Source organism: Saccopteryx bilineata, chromosome 4 (assembly GCF_036850765.1).
Source record: "Saccopteryx bilineata isolate mSacBil1 chromosome 4, mSacBil1_pri_phased_curated, whole genome shotgun sequence".
Taxonomy (NCBI): domain Eukaryota; kingdom Metazoa; phylum Chordata; class Mammalia; order Chiroptera; family Emballonuridae; genus Saccopteryx; species Saccopteryx bilineata.
In genome coordinates, this window is record NC_089493.1 from 55208040 (window position 1) to 55224067 (window position 16028).

The window sequence follows — 16028 nt, forward strand, 5'->3', positions numbered from 1 at the left end:
TTCTCATGTGGCTCCAGCTGCATATTTTCGATGCTGAGGTGGGTTCTTATAAACCTGTAAGGTTCTTGTAAACTTTCTTATCGTGGCACACAAAATAGTTTCATAACCTGAATTCTTGCAGCTCCTAATGTTTTCCTTTAGGCATGTACACATCTATCTAGGTTGAAAAATCAGTTCAGATTCTTCTGTGCTCAGGTTGTCATTAAAATAAAAAGGCAGATAACCCCTCCCCCATCCCTAGGCTCTTTACCTCCTGCCTTTCAGTTTTATTTTGGTATTAAGAAAACCAGACAAGCCTGACCAGGTGGTGGCGCAGTGGATAGAGCATTGGACTGGGATGCCGAGGACCCAGGTTCGAGACCCCGAGGTCGCCAGCTTGAGCGCGGGCTCATCTGGTTTGAGCAAAAGCTCACCAGCTTGGACCCAAGATCGTTGGCTCGAGCAAGGGGTTACTTGGTCAGCTGAAGGCCCGTGGTCAAGGCACATATGAGAAAGCAATCAATGAACAACTAAGGTGTCGCAATGTGCAAAGAAAAACTAATGATTGATGCTTCTCATCTCTCCGTTCCTGTCTGTCTGTCCCTGTCTATCCTTCTCTCTGACTCTCTCTGTCTCTGAAAATAAATAAATAAATAAAAGAAAACCAGACAATTCCAGTTCAGAATTCAAGGTGCTACTGCTTGGTAAACTATTAACTACATAGTGAGCCCAATGCAGCTACAGACCCTACCTAGTCTGTAGAAGGCCAAAAAGACTTTTTTCCCTGAAGAAGTGCCATTAGCTGTCTTTTCCATGTTCTCCACCGAGGTTGAACAGGAAAAGAAAGAAAACACTGCATGTTTGCATCACCAGAACAAGAATCAGGTGGGTTTCCCCTGGGAATCCAGTGATCAGGCCCCCAAAAAACCAGTGCCTAGAGCTATGCAACAAGCAGAGTTCACAGTTGAGTGAACATCAATGCATAATGAGTGGAGGCATTTCAATGCAAATAAAAGCTGAATATGAAGGATTAAAGAAAGGGGAAATTAATCTTTTTCATAACATAGTGCACTTTTTTTTTCTCCCTTTCGCTCTCTTTTTCAAGTCATGCACACAACTGCTGGAGGGAATCCAACTTCCCCAGTGTGGTGGTGCTGCTTTATAAAAAGCAGAACATACACATTTAAGACTATGAATTTCCTGAGGATGCCAGCAACTGAGATTCTGACAGCTCTTCTGAACAGCCTCAGAAGAAAGAGCTTCACTAAGTGGGACCAGACTGACTAGTAAAAATCTCATTTCAAACCAAACTCCTATTTTTCCAAAGCGCATAGCTTCCTGGGGTGTGGATGGTTTAAAGGGTTTGGTTTCAGCATCTGGGGGTATTTGGATGCAATTACTGAAGGGATTTTATTTTTCAGTTTGTTTCTAATTGCCCCATCCAAGTGATGCTTTTGCAATAGCAACAAAATAAATAGGGCAGTTTCATGTTGCTTTAACAGGTGGCTTCATCTCCTCCCAGTCTGGTCCTCTTATGCCTAATGTCTCAAACCAAAGAACGAAGTGGCAGCACCTCTTCAGGTCATCTCTTCAAAACAAAATAAGAAAAAATCTGCCAATGAAGGTTACTCAGCTTTTGAAGACTATTCACTTTAAGAGATGTTGGACTGGCCCTGGCCAGGTAGTTCAGTTGGTTAGAGGATCATCCCAATATGCCAAAGTTGCAGGTTCTATCCCCAGTCAGGGCACATACAAGAATCAACCAATGAATACATAAATAGGTGAAACAATAAGTCAATGTTTCTCTCTCTAAAAGCATTAAATAAAAATAAAGAAAAAAGATGTTGAAATGGAGCAGAAAACATGCTAAAAAGCTCTTTGTTCCATCACAGGTTTATATCAAACATGGGATTCCTCAGACATCTAAATTCTCTATCAGGCTATCATTTAAAAAAAAAACCCACTTTAAAATTCAAGTGGTCCTCCCAAAACTTGTTGGCCTAGGTTAAGAATTTTCCTAACTACAAACCCAAGCCTCAGAGAGGAAATTAATTTCTAACTTGTTTCTTGCTCTTCTAATACCATTCTGAGAAAAATGTCAAAGACCGAGAATTTTTAAAATAAGTTTTTATAAATAATTATTCAAAGATTTTGACCCAGTACATAAAGTAAGAATCCCACTCTTTAAGAAAAATATACAAGTTTTGGTAAGAGTTTAAATCCTCAGAGAGTCAAGCCTGATGCCAAGCCTTGAGATTTCTACTGCTTCAGTTCCAAAGGACCAGAGGATAAAATTTTAGTACACAAAACTCCACTATGCTGTATAGTTCCTTTTCTCCTGGGTCAGACAGCTTTATTCTGCTTCATTAACCCCTTCTTTGCGCCTTGATGGATCTTGGAATCCAGTTTCCCTGTAAGGGAGAAAAAGAAGCCTCATTATTTATTTTTTATATTTGCAATGCAAATCTTTTGTGGCCTCCCAGGTCTTCTGGTTACTGTGTTCCTGTCACATTCAATTATCTTGCTTCAGGACTCAGACTTTCAAACTTTTGAGTTTCATTCTGTAAGAATGAGGAAGCAGTGGGAACACCATATAGAAACACAAAAGCATACACACAAACACAATGAGTATTCACCTAAAGAATCTAAGTTAATATTTCTAATTTTGTAGCTACTAGAAAAGAAACACCATCTTTTCTAGGGTATCTAAAGCTAAGGCAAGTTTTTAAAGACTATAAACATATATAATAAAAGGCAGTGTGAAAACCATTCCTCTGACCTGTTAACTGGCTAAGCATAATGCATGAACCTCTCTCACAATGAGAAAAGCAGTTCAACTCACCCCTTTCCTGCCTCAGATTTAATAGGGGGAGTGACCTGAAACAATGGAGTAGAATCCACATGAATGCTGTACCTACAAAGGGCCCCTATCACCAGCAAAGAAGGGCAAAGGTCATAGGCCGTTTGACTCTTCCAAGTGTTCAAGTTGGAAAACAAGCAACCTTCCTGTCCCAGGTTACCCTAATGAGAGGTTCTTCACTGCTGTGGTCTCTGACCTCTGACTCTTCAGATCTACCAGGATAGAGTTTGGTTCAGTGGTAGCAGCCTTAGAGCTATCCATCTCAAGAAGAGAATCTTAATAGAGTGCCTTCCTATCTATCTGGCCTGAGAACAGAGCTTGCAGGTTGCTTTCTCCCCTCAAAAACGTCTCATTTAAGTCCATAGCAATTCTGCTGTTTCTGTAAACAGAAACAATTAACTGGACCATCAGCCTCAGCATTTAAAAAAACAAATAAAATAAAACAAGGAGCATCCTGGCCTGACCTGTGGTGGCGCAATGGATAAAGCAGAATGCTGGGGTCCTCGGTTCAAAACCCTGGGCTTGCTTCGTCAAGGCACATATGGGAGCTGATACTTTCTGCTTCCCCCCTCCTTTTCTTCCCTCCCCCCTCCCCTAAAATGAATAAAGTCTTTCTTTTTTAAATTTATTCATTTTAGAGAGGAGAGAGAAAGAGAAAAGGGGTGGGGGAAGAAGCAGAAAGCATCAACTCCTATATTGACCAGGACGCCCAGGGTTTCAAACCAGCGACCTCAGCGTTCCAGGTTGATGTTTTTACCCACTGCACTACCACAGGTCAGGCATGAATAAAGTCTTTAAAAAAATTTTAAAAAAGGAAAGAAAAGGAGCTTCCCTGTTTCTACAGGCCCATACCCCCAACCAGTGTCCCTCATATGCTGTCATTTTAATTTGTTGCAGCAATCAGATGCAAGAGAGAACTAAACTAGGACTCAGGAGAATCAGGATCTAGTCCACCCTTGTCAGATACTAACTGTATGACCTGGGGCAAGTCATTGTCTCTCTGGACTTCTATATCCTCATTTGTCAAATTAAGAATATATGACTACTACACAGAGAGATTGTGAGAAAAATAACCTCAAACTAACAAGTTTCCCTGTTTCCTAAATATCTTTTTTTCTTCCTCCTCATCTCTCTAGAGCTACACCTGCCTCTGGAATAATATTATTTTCTTTCCTAGGTTTCCTCAGAAATCATCACTAAATGATAAACTAAATGAAAAAAAAAAAAAAAAAAAAGATACCCTAAATGCCATTCACAATAGTCACAATGCTGTTGATTTTAATTTGGGCTTTAGAGCACAGAGTATTCCCAAGGATTTAGAAGTTCTTTCATCTCCCAGGCTGCCTGGTTGGAAATCCAAACATGTGCCAGCAATCTGGCAAAGAGCCCTGTTACAAGGCAAATTTGCCTTTGTGTCCCTAACACTACCATAGTGACTGCCAAATGGTAGGTACTCAATAGATATTGTCACCAAATGAATTAAACAAAGTAGACACTATCAATTTCAAAAGCTTTACATTATAGGGACTACTAAGTAACCAAAAATGGGTATCAGATAAACATAAGAGTAAAGGTGGTGGTACCCAGAGGTACAAAGAAGTATTATGTCTCATTCAGCTTTTTAAAACAGGCCAGGACAGAATTTAGAATTCTATCAAGGACTCCAGACTTCTAGTTCTCTTTATTGAATAAATTAGAAGGACCAGGTTCCAGTTTTAGTCCTGAGACTATCTAGCTGTATAACCTGGAGAAAGTCACTTGGTCACTCTTGTCCTCAACTTTTCAATGCTAAGAAACTGGACTACATAGTACTGAAGGCCCTTTCCAGCTCTATGGTATTGTGTCCTAAAAATGAAATATAAATTGGAATGATCTGTTTCTCAGGCAATATGAAAAAAAAAGCAGGAAACCTAGAAAAGAATAGAAAACCTAGAAGCAGAAAGATCGTAAGCAAAATTGTCTGACTAGTGATGGTGCCAACCCACAATGCTGAAGTCCTATTTCAAAAACCTAAGGTCACCAGCTTGAACATGGGCATGCCAGCTTGAGCACAGGGTCACTGGCTTGAGACCGAGATCACTGATGTGATACCAAGGTCACTGGCTTGAGGCCCCCCCCCCATCAAGGCACGTATGAGAAGCAATCAATGAACAACTAAAAGTGCCACAACTACAAGTTGATGCTTCTCATCTTTATCCCTTCCTGTCTGTGTCTCTCTCAAAAAATAAAAAGAAAAAGAAAAAAAAAAAGGCCAGCTCAGTAAAAAAAAAAATAGAGGACTGGATGAAGAAGATGGGGCACATATATACCATGGTATACTATTCAGCTAGGAGAAATGATGACATCGGATCACTTATAGCGGAATGGTGGAGTCTTGGTAGCATTGTGCGGGGTGAAATAAGCAAATCAGAAAAAAACAGGAACTGCAGGATTCCATACATTGGTGGGACATAAAAGTGAGACTAAGAGGCATGGACAGGAGTATGGTGGTTACGGGGGGTGGGGGGAGGGAAGGAGGGAGAGGGGGAGGGGGAGGGGTACAGAGAGAACTGGATGGAGGGTGGTGGAGGACGATCTCTCTTCGGGTGATGAGTATGCAACAGAACTAAATGACAAGATAATCTGGAAATGTTTTCTTTGAATGTATGTACCCTGATTTATTGATGTCACCCCATTAAAATAAAAATTTATTTATAAAAAAAACAAACAAAAAAACAAAAAACAAAAAAGACCAGCTCAGATATATCAACCCATCTGCACTCAGTGGTAGGCAGACTAATCTCTGGCTTCAATGATGATGTCACAAAATGGAAAGATAATAGGAGGAAGAAGATATAAAAGAATAAGGATTTCCAGGTCATTCCCAGAGATTCAGAAATTCTTTCATCCCCTAGGCTGCCTTGAAAAAAGAAAAAAACATACATGTGCCAGCAATCTGTGAGCTCCTTACAAATAAGGACTTCTTTGCATTTCCTAATATCCACCACAGTAACATCCAATAGTGGCAATTCTTGGGTCAGCTCTGGGTAATGAGGGCAAAGAAGTGGGGCTTCTTCTTCTTCTTTTTTTTTTTTTTTTTTTTTTTGTATTTTTCTGAAGCTGGAAACAGGGAGGCAGTCAGACAGACTCCCACATGCGCCCAACTGGGATCCACCAGGCACGCCCACCAGGGGGCGATGCTCTGCCCATCCGGGGCGTCGCTCTGTTGCAACCATAGCCACTCTAGCGCCTGAGGCAGAGGCCATGGAGCCACCCCCAGCGCCCGGGCCATCTTTGCTCCAATGAAGCCTTGGCTGCGGGAGGGGAAGAGAGAAACAGAGAGAAGGAGAGGGGGGGGGGTGGAGAAGCAGATGGGCGCTTCTCCTGTGTGCCCCGGCCGGGAATCGAACCCGGGACTTCCTCATGCAAGGCCAACGCTCTACCACTGAGCAAACCGGCAGGGCCAAGAAGTGGGGCTTCTTGCATAAAGAAGCGCCCTTATGGCTGCCTTTGGATTATATAAACTAGGGGTCGGGAACCTACGGCTTGCGAGCCAGATGTGGCTCTTTTGATGGCTGCATCTGGCTCGCAGACAAAATCCATAATAAAAAAAATAATAACGTTAAAAATATAAAACATTCTCATGTATTACAATCCATTCATTTCCTAGCCTGACCTGTGGTGGCGCAGTGGATAAGGCGTCAGCCTGGAATGCTGAGGTTGCCGGTTCAAAACCCTGGGCTTGCCTGGTCAAGGCACGTATGGGAGTTGATGCTTCCTGCTCCTCCCCCCTTCTCTCTAAAATGAATAAATAAAATCCTTTTAAAAAAAAACAAAAAACCCTTAACTACAATCCATTCATTTCCTATCGCTCATGTTCATGGTTGCGGGTGGCTGGAGCCAATCACAGCTGTCCTCCGGGACAACACCAAATTTTTACTGGATAATGCATAAGGTACATGGGTTGTCGTATGGCTCTCACAAAATTACATTTTAAAATATGTGGCATTCATGGCTCTCTCAGCCAAAAAGCTTCCCTATCCTTGGTATAAACTCTGAACTCTGAGTTCTAGTTCAACCTAGTCTTTCAAGACTTGGGATCTGGACAGTAAACTATAGTAACACAGAGTATATATACTCTCTTAAAAGGAAAGTGATAATGCTTAATTTCTGTATTTCCCCAGTACTTTTACATTTAGTACCTGCCACATTTCAGCGTTAAACCACATCTTCAATCATGATACCTAAAAGAAAATCAAATGCATGTGCAGCAGATGGGCAAGAAGTTTGAAGGGGAAATGTATTTGTCATCAATTGATATAACTCTTGTAGGGATTTTCACATGCTTTGCATAAGATTCGAAACAGTATTTGCATGAGTTTATAGAACATGTAGTCCATTTAAAGCAGTGGTTCTCAACCTGTGGGTCGATGGCTTTAGGCGACCCCTGTGTTTTGGTCGTTCGACCCCTGCCGGGGTCGCAACCCACAGGTTGAGAACCGCTGATTTAAAGTAAAAAGATTCCTTTATCTCTTTGAACATTCAACCTATATATTTTACTATACTTAACTTTTTTGCATTTCCTAATTGGAGCATACAGACAGCCAAATGATATGTTGTACATTGCTCTTTTCTGAATTATTTCAATTTCAAGAAACATAATTATTCCCAGGTCAAGCAAGCTCAAGTTTACATGCACAAAACAAAATATATACCTTTACTTGAAGGCATATATACATATATATACATGCTACAACCAGTAAATAAGTTGTATTCTTTTTTTTTAAAGATTTTATTTATTCATTATAGAGGGGGGGAGAGAGAGAGAGAGAGAGAGAGAGAGAGAGAGAGAGAGAAGGAGGTTGGAGCAGGAAGCATCAACTCCCATATGTGCCTTGACCAGGCAAGCCCAGGGTTTTGAACCGGCAACCTCAGCGTTTCCAGGTTGACGCTTTATCCACTGCGCCACCACAGGTCAGGCTGTAAATGGGTTGTATTCTAAAAGTCCATTTGCAAGTCAGAAGTTTAGAACTTGGAATATATTTCTTATAGAACTAATCTATAAAAGGTGGCTAGTTTCCTAGAGTAGTAATATTATTAATACTATGGAACTTAACCACTTCAATAACAACATATCTAGAATAAACTATGAAACATTCCAAAGTAAGAGCCAACTATGTATTTTTCCCCTATGGCAGTGGAATTAAAGACTTTGCCAGCTGTAAACTACTGGAGGTGGTCCCTATATCCTAAGGCAAAGAAGTTATGGCAGAGGGTAAGGTTTTTAGAGATGGTAAGATTGAAGGCAGGATAAAAGAATGGGGAATTACAGAGAAAAAAACTTTAGACCAGACTAAATCCTCACACTGGCTCCCACCCAATAGAATTCTTTTCCTGGGACACACAGGGATTGGTGAGCCTATCCTTTCCTTTATTTTTGTAAGTAAAGTTTCTCTACCTATTGTTTCTGACCAATGTTTTTTCACCTTGTCTGGTCTACCATGGAAGAAGCTGTTGGCTCATAATTTCTATATAGCCCTGTTGTCCCTGAACAAGCATACAGCCCAATTTGGCTTTTTAACACTTAGCCAACAGAAACAATGGTGAAAGACAGGAGATTATTAAAGCTTGCTCCCTAAGATTATGACTCCCCCACCCTTACAAACCTTATGGAAAAAAGCTAAGGCCATATATGTGCTGTGATGACTCTCTACTGAGATAGAGAAAGTACTGAGGTAAAACATTTCAGAGAAGTATCTAAATTCAGTTTACACAGAACATTTTCTCACAGGAGCTTAAACATCAGATAAAGGCCAACAATCAGGTGGGCCTGACAGAGGAGACCTTGCACATTTTCCTCTTACCACCAGTGTTGTTATCAGTGCCTGGGTAGGGTGAGAATGGAATAAAAAAGGCGAAGGGGATATGCTACCACCAAAACGGAGAGGAAAAGAGAAATTTAAATCCTATGGAGAAAAAGAAAAAGAATTTCCAGGGCCCCTTGACTACCAGCTGGGATATAGTCTGAAATAAACAATTTGTCCAAGTTAAAGGCAAATTATGCTCAGATTTTCTGATTTGTAGGAAACTCAGGAACATATATCATTTAAATCATGGGAGTTCCCTGAATTTTGTAGTGAATATTCATTCATCTAAACTCATACTCAAAACATTTCATTTTATGATTGAAAGCAGTATTACTCAAAGTATACTCAGTTGACCAATGGCATCAGTATCACTTGGGAGAAGACCTAGGAACCTGGTTTGTTTGTTTTTTCTAGGAACCTGTTTTAACAGCTCTATAGGTAATTTTTATTTACATTATAGTTTGAGAAGTACTTCTCTTATAAAATGGCTAGTCTCCAAGGTACCAGGTGAGGCAGAGTTATACAGAGGAAGACATGCATGCCCCAAATCATCCAGTTAACACAATAGGAAAGCAATATCACAAAGGCACAAAACAGTAACTGATATGAGCAAATGGGAGTTGTTGATACTGTTTTGAAAAATAAGTTAGGCAGGGAGGACATTACTATATGTTTCTTGAGATTGCTTTAAAATAGAAGAGGCTGCTATAGGACCAGACAGAGGAAGAGAAGGTGGAAATTGAAGTTGAAAGAGTAGTCAACAAACATTTCCTAAGAAGTGAATATATAAAGGGTACTATAATCACAAATACAAAAAAAAGTTATAGAAAAATAAATCAAGAGATTTTAAAAAGAGATAAAAATAGGGCTAGGGCAAAGATCAAGGGAATAGTGGAAGTAATGCCTCCAAAACAGACACTCATGAACATACACTTAAAAAATTATCTTTCCCTTGCATGACCACGTAGTGGCTCAGTGGATAGAGCATCAGACTGGAATGCAGAGGAGCCAGGTTCAAAACCCCAAGGTCACCGGCTTGAGTGTGGGCTCACCAGCTTGAGTGCAGGGTTGCTGGCTTGAGTGTGGGAATCATAGACATGACCCCATGGTCACTGGTTAGGGCCCAAAGGTCGCTTGCTTGAAGCTCAAGGTCACTGGCTTGAGCAAGGGGTCACTTGCTCTGCTATAGCCCCCAGGGCAAGGCACATATGAGAAAGTAAACAATGAACAACTAAGGTGCCACAACGAAGAATTAATGCTTCTCATCTTTCTCCCTTCCTGTCTGTCCTTATCTATCCCTCTCTCTGTCTCTGTCACTGACTAGGTTGCTCAGTGGGTAGAGTGTTGTCCCAGTGTGCTGAGGTCGTGGGTTCAGTCCCTGGTCAGGGCACATATGAGAAGTAACTAATGAGTGTACAACTAAGTGGAACAACAAGTTGATGCTTCTCTTTCTCTCTCACTCTCTCTTTTGCTCTTTCTCTCTTTTTTTTTTTTTAATTTTATTTATTCATTTTTAGAGAGGAGAGAGAGGGAGAGAGAGAAACAGAGAGAGAGAAGGGGGGAGGAGCTGGAAGCATCAACTCCCACATGTGCCTTGACCAGGCAAGCCCAGGGTTTCGAACCGGCAACCTTAGCATTTCCAGGTCTACGCTTTATCCACTGCGCCACCACAGGTCAGGCTGCTCTTTCTCTCTTTACTTCTCCCTGCCCTCAAATCAATGGGGGGAAAATTTTGTCTTTTTTTTTTTTTTTTTTTTTTTATTGATTGATTTTACAGAGAGAGGAGAGGAAAGAACAAGAAGTATCAAGTCATAGTTGCTTCACTTTAGTTGTTCATTGATTGCTTGTCGTATGTGCCTTGACTGGGCAAGCCTAGGGTTTCGAACCAGCAACCTCAGCATTCCAAGTCAACGCCCTATCCACCGCGCCACCACAGGTCAGGCTTGTCTTATTCTTGAATTGAAAACTGAGGAACAATGGATAAATGACAATGTTGCCATTGGCATTGGCTTACTACTTCCTTTCATGAGCAGTACAGGAAAACAAAGAACACCCTATCGGCTGACAAACAGCACTTAAATGTATTGGGTTCCTAAATTGAAGTTTAGAGTGATTCACTAGCAAGCCAATAACTGTGGATCAAGGTACACTTTGGAAAGGCTATACTGTAGTTAACCTAGCATTACAGTTATCAATAAATATAATTTAATCCTCCAACACTTTAGATGCTATAGAACAGGGTAGAAAGAGAAAATTGTTTAAAAAAAGTTAAACATGTAAGATACAAGATAAAAAAAGAAAATCAGACCATCAAAGCTTGTGACTTACAGATTTTTGGATTTCCTTTAATAGGAAACTTCACAATCATTTCCTGGGGATTTGTGCAGATGAAAACAAATGGAGAGTCAGATTCTTGACTCATGTCTGGATACTGCAAAATATAAAAATAAAACGTTCAGTTTAGTCAGGAAAAATTTAGAATTTCAAGAAGATCAAAGGATGTCCCAAATTTCACCTCAACGCACTTCATTTCACACTTAGGCAAAGAGGATTATACTTAACAAACAAGAACAAATTACCTTTCCTAGGCCTTATCACAGTATTCTTTTTTATTGATTTTAGAGAGAAGAAGAGAGAGAGAGAGAGAAATATTGATTTCTTGTTCTACTTGTATTCATTGGTTGAGTCTTGTATGTGCCTTGACCAGGAATCAAACCTACAATCTTGGTGTACTGGGATGGCACTCCAACCAACTGAGCTACCTGACCAGTGTGGCACAGTACTCTTAGTCTATTGCCTACTATTTCTGACTTCCTATAATAGGAATAATTTCTTTAAAAATAATGGATGCCTGATGTCCTGGCCAGATAGCTTGGTTGGCTAGAGCTTCTTCCTGAAGTGCAGATGTTGCTGGTTCGATCCTCAGTCAGGGCATGTACAGGAAAAGATCAATGTTCCTGTCTCTCTGTCTCTCCCTCTCCTTTCCTCTCTTTCCAAAATCTATAAAAATTAAAATTAAAAAAAAAAAAGATGCCTGATTCCCAGAATAAGAACTAGCTGTTCCTTTAACATAAGTGACTGTGAGTTGGGAGATTCAGAGGTCTCCTTCAGGAACACTGGGAAGCCCCTAGGTTCAACTCAAGTGAAACACTGGAAGATTTAAGAAAACTCAAGTATTTGTAAAAATTCTGCTAGAAACAGTAAACAGAACCCTTCTCTCAGTAAAAGGAAGGAAGATGATTCATTCTGAAAGGTATGACCATGAAAAAGCTATTTTGCTGGATGTATTCCAGACTTACTTAGGGCGTAAAGGTAACCGGTAGAGTAATTCTGATACATAATATAAAACAAATCTCTTTGGAGATTTGGATCTCTTAATATAAAACAAATCTGTGTGAATACTTTGGACTTTTATTCCTTCTGCAAAGCAGACATACCACCTAAAGTAGATTATGCTGACTACGTAATCACAATTTAAGGAACAACTGGAAATCGGCAGACAGTGCTCTCCAGCAATGTCCAATTGACCTGGTGTTTCATTATTTCCCATCTTGGGATGTCTTGTGTTTAGCATGTTCGACAAATATGACTCATAAGTTAGCTGCAACTATGGGTCAGACTTCATTACTAGAGGAGTCTTTCTCCCAGTAATTACCATGAAAAGTACGAAATTATTTTCTACTCTTATTCACCTGCTAAGATGTGTACTCTAAAGATCTAAGACTCTAAAGCAGAAATGGAAGACTTGGTAAGAAAATTCAAATTTATCTGTAACAAGTGGAAGCATGAACAGTTAAACTTTTTTAATTTTTTTTTTTTTAATTTTTATTTTATTTATTCATTTTAGAGAGGAGAGAGAGAGGGAGAGAGAGAGAGAGAGAGAGAGGAGAGAGACAGGGGGGAGGAGCTGGAAGCATCAACTCCCATATGTGCCTTGACCAGGCAAGCCCAGGGTTTCGAACCGGCGACCTCAGCATTTCCAGGTCGACGCTTTATCCACTGCGCCACCACAGGTCAGGCCCAGTTAAACTTTTTTATTGGCCACTCTGTGCAAGGTGTTAAATAATGCTGTGGAGAAAGCAAAGGATTTTTTTTTTTTAATTTTTTTATTTATTCATTTTTAGAGAGGAGAGAGAGAGAGAAGGGGGGAGGAGCTGGAACCATCAACTCCCATATGTGCCTTGACCAGGCAAGCCCAGGATTTCGAACCAGCGACCTCAGCATTTCCAGGTCAATGCTTTATCCACTGCGCCACCACAGGTCAGGCGAAAGCAAAGGATTTTAAGCAGGTTTTGGTACTGCCCACATACCACGGCTTTCAGTGGGGACAGTTGTAACATGTATGTTGATAAAACATAGCTTATTAACAAGTATCAGCCACAATTACATTCACAGCCAAGGTCAAAATGTTCATGGTAGAAAAGAAAGTCTAAAGATGACAGGGTAAGCCCTCTTCTTTCTTCCCCCCCAGATCTTTAGAACTCAAAGAAAAGTAGGGCCCAGCTGTTACCGCTGAGGTGTTTCAGCACAAATAAAACCAGAGGCTGCTAGCAAGATGTTAAAACCTAATTCTATTCAGAGGCCAAAGCAATAGTAGTCACAATTAACATCTCTGCACTTTTCCTGCTCTCTCTTCTCTGTGTCTTACAGAGTGTCAAGGCAGAGGACAGGACTTCACTGCTCTGCTTTTCCAAAACTAAAACAACAACAAAAAACACCCTGCAAGCCATTTCAGCCACTGACTCCTTTTTCATCCACATCCATAAATGTTCTCCCGCTACTCGATTACTCTCATTAACAAACATACTTTCTGCCTGACCTGTGGTGGCGCAGTGGATAAAGCATCGACCTGAAAATGCTGAGGTTGCCTGTTCAAGGCCCTGGGCTTACCGGGTCAAGGCACATATGGGAGTTGATGCTTCCTGCTCTTTCCCCCTTGTGTCTCCCTTCTCTCTCTCTCTCCTCTCTCAAATGAATAAATAAAATCTTAAAAAAAAAAATAAAAATAAAAAACCAAACACACTTTCTATAATGCCTGTCATAAAACAAAAACTCTCCAGATCCCACATTCTCTTCCAGCTATTGCCCCATTTCTCAGATTCCCTTCAATAAAATTCATTAAAGATTATCTATACTCCCTGCTCAAATCCCTCCATTTTTTCCTGAATTCACTATAAATATGCTTTCACTCCCATTCCTTCACCAAAATAATTCTTATAGTCATGGTTCATTTCCAAGTTGCTAAGTTAAATGGTCAATTTTCAGTTCTCATTTTAATTTTCTTTTTTAATTTTAGAGAGGAAGGAAGGGAGCAAGGGAGACAGACAGATAGAGAAACATCGAGATGTTGTTTAAACCATTTATGCATTCATTGGTGGACTCTTATGTATGCCCTGACCAGGGATTGAACCCCAGCCTTATCAGGACAACATTCCAATCAACAGAGCTAACTAGCCAGGGCCTCATTTTTTGTTTGTTTGTTTTTTCTTTTTTTATATATATTTTTTATTGATTGATTTTCAGATAGAAAGAGGAGAAAGAAAGAGAGGAGGGAGAGAGAGAGAGAGAGAGAGAGAGAGAAGGGGGAGGAGCAGAAGCATCAACTCCCATATGTGCCTTGACCAGGCAAGCCCAAGGTTTTGAACCGGCAACCTCAGTGTTCCAGGTCGACGCTTTATCCCTCTGTGCCACCACAGGTCAGGCTCAGGCCCTCATTTTAATGCTCTATTTATACACCTGACAAAATTATTCTCTCCCAAATTCTTCTTCCTTCTTTTTAGTGATAGAGAGAGGGAGACAGGAAGGGAGAGAGATAAGAAGCATCAACTTGTAATTGCAGCAATTTAGTTGTTCATTGATTGCTTCTCTTATGTGCCAAGACTGGAGACTCAAGTTGAACCAGTGACCCCTTGCCCAAGCCAACGACCTTGGGCTTCAAGCCAGCAACCTTTGGGCTCAAGCCAGATACCATGGGATCATGTTAATGATCCCATGCTTAAGGTGGCAACCCTGACTCAAGTTGGTGAGCCTGCGTTCAAGCCGAATGAGCCCATGCTTAAGCTGGCAACCTTGGTGTTTCAAACCTGGGACCTCAGCATCCCAGGTCAATGCTCTATCCACTGTACTACCACCAGTCAGGCCTCTCCCTCCTTGAGAACATTCCTCTCTTGGCTTCCAGAACACCATTATCTTCCTGGTTTTGCTGCTTTACTGACTGCTCCTTATCTCACCATCTTTTAAATGTTGGCGTGCTTAAGGGGTCAGGACTCATACCTCTTCTATCCTGGATTTGTAACTATGAGAAGTGATGGATGTTAATGAAACTTACGGTAGTAATAATTTTTCAATTTATACTTATATCAAATCATTATGTTATACATCTTAAAATAATACAATGTTATATGTCAATTATATCTCAATAAAACTGGAAAAAAATAGGGTCCTGAAAATGTATATTGAAATGAGATATCACTTCACACTCAATAGGATGGCTATTATAAAACAAAACAAAAAACATGGGCAATAACAAGTGTTAGAATAAAAATTAGAAGCCTCATGCATTGTTGACATGAATGTAAAATGGTGCAATGTTTCTTCAAAAAGTTAAACACAGGCCCTGGCCGATTTGCTCAGTGGTAGAGCGTCGGCCTGGCGTGCAGGGGTCCCAGGTTTGATTCCTGGACAGGGCACACAGGAGAAGCGCTCATCTGCTTCTCCACCCCTCCCCCTCTCCTTCCTCTCTGTTTCTCTCTTCCCCTCCCGCAGCCAAGGCTCCACTGGAGCAAAGTTTGCCTGGGCGCTGGGGATGGCTCTGTGGCCTCTGCCTCAGGCGCTAGAATGGCAGAGCGACGCCCCAAGATGGGCAGAGCATCGCCCCCTGGTGGGCATGCCGGGTGGATCCCGGTCGGGCGCATGCGGGAATCTGTCTGACTGCCTCCCCGTTTCCAGCTTCGGAAAAATACAAAAAAAAAAGTTAAACACAGAATTACCATATGATCCAGCAATTCCATTTCCAGGTATATTCCCAAAAGAACTGAAAGGGACTCAAACAGATAGATGTTCATAGCAGCATTATTCACAACAGCCACCAGTTTCCACAATCAAAATGTCCATCAGCCTGACCTGTGGTGGCGATAAAGTGTTGACCTCGAATGTTGAGGTTGCCAGTTCAAAACCCCAGGCTTGCCTGGTCAAGGCACATACGAGAAACAACTATGAGTTAGTGCTTTCCACTCCCTCCATCTTTATCTCTCTCTCCTTTCTCTAAAAATCAATAAATAAAATCTTTAAAAAAAATGTTCACCAGCAGATAAATGAATAAACAAAATGTAGTATACAGGTAG

The 16028-nt window shown here is 40.9% G+C and overlaps 1 protein-coding gene across 3 annotated transcripts in view; it reads right to left on the reverse strand.

Annotated features, from left to right (window-relative positions):
• Positions 1–2089: 2089 nt before the first annotated feature.
• TRIP4 (thyroid hormone receptor interactor 4) overlaps positions 2090–16028 on the reverse strand; it is an 87337-nt gene continuing 73398 nt past the window's right edge. For all 3 annotated transcript variants that reach the window (XM_066273990.1, XM_066273992.1, XM_066273991.1), the window contains 2 exons: positions 11014–11116; positions 2090–2390 (listed from right to left, as the gene is read on the reverse strand). In XM_066273990.1, the coding sequence (XP_066130087.1) occupies positions 2323–2390; positions 11014–11116 (171 nt within the window). In that variant the 3' untranslated portion in view covers positions 2090–2322. The remainder of the gene's footprint in view (positions 2391–11013; positions 11117–16028) is intronic.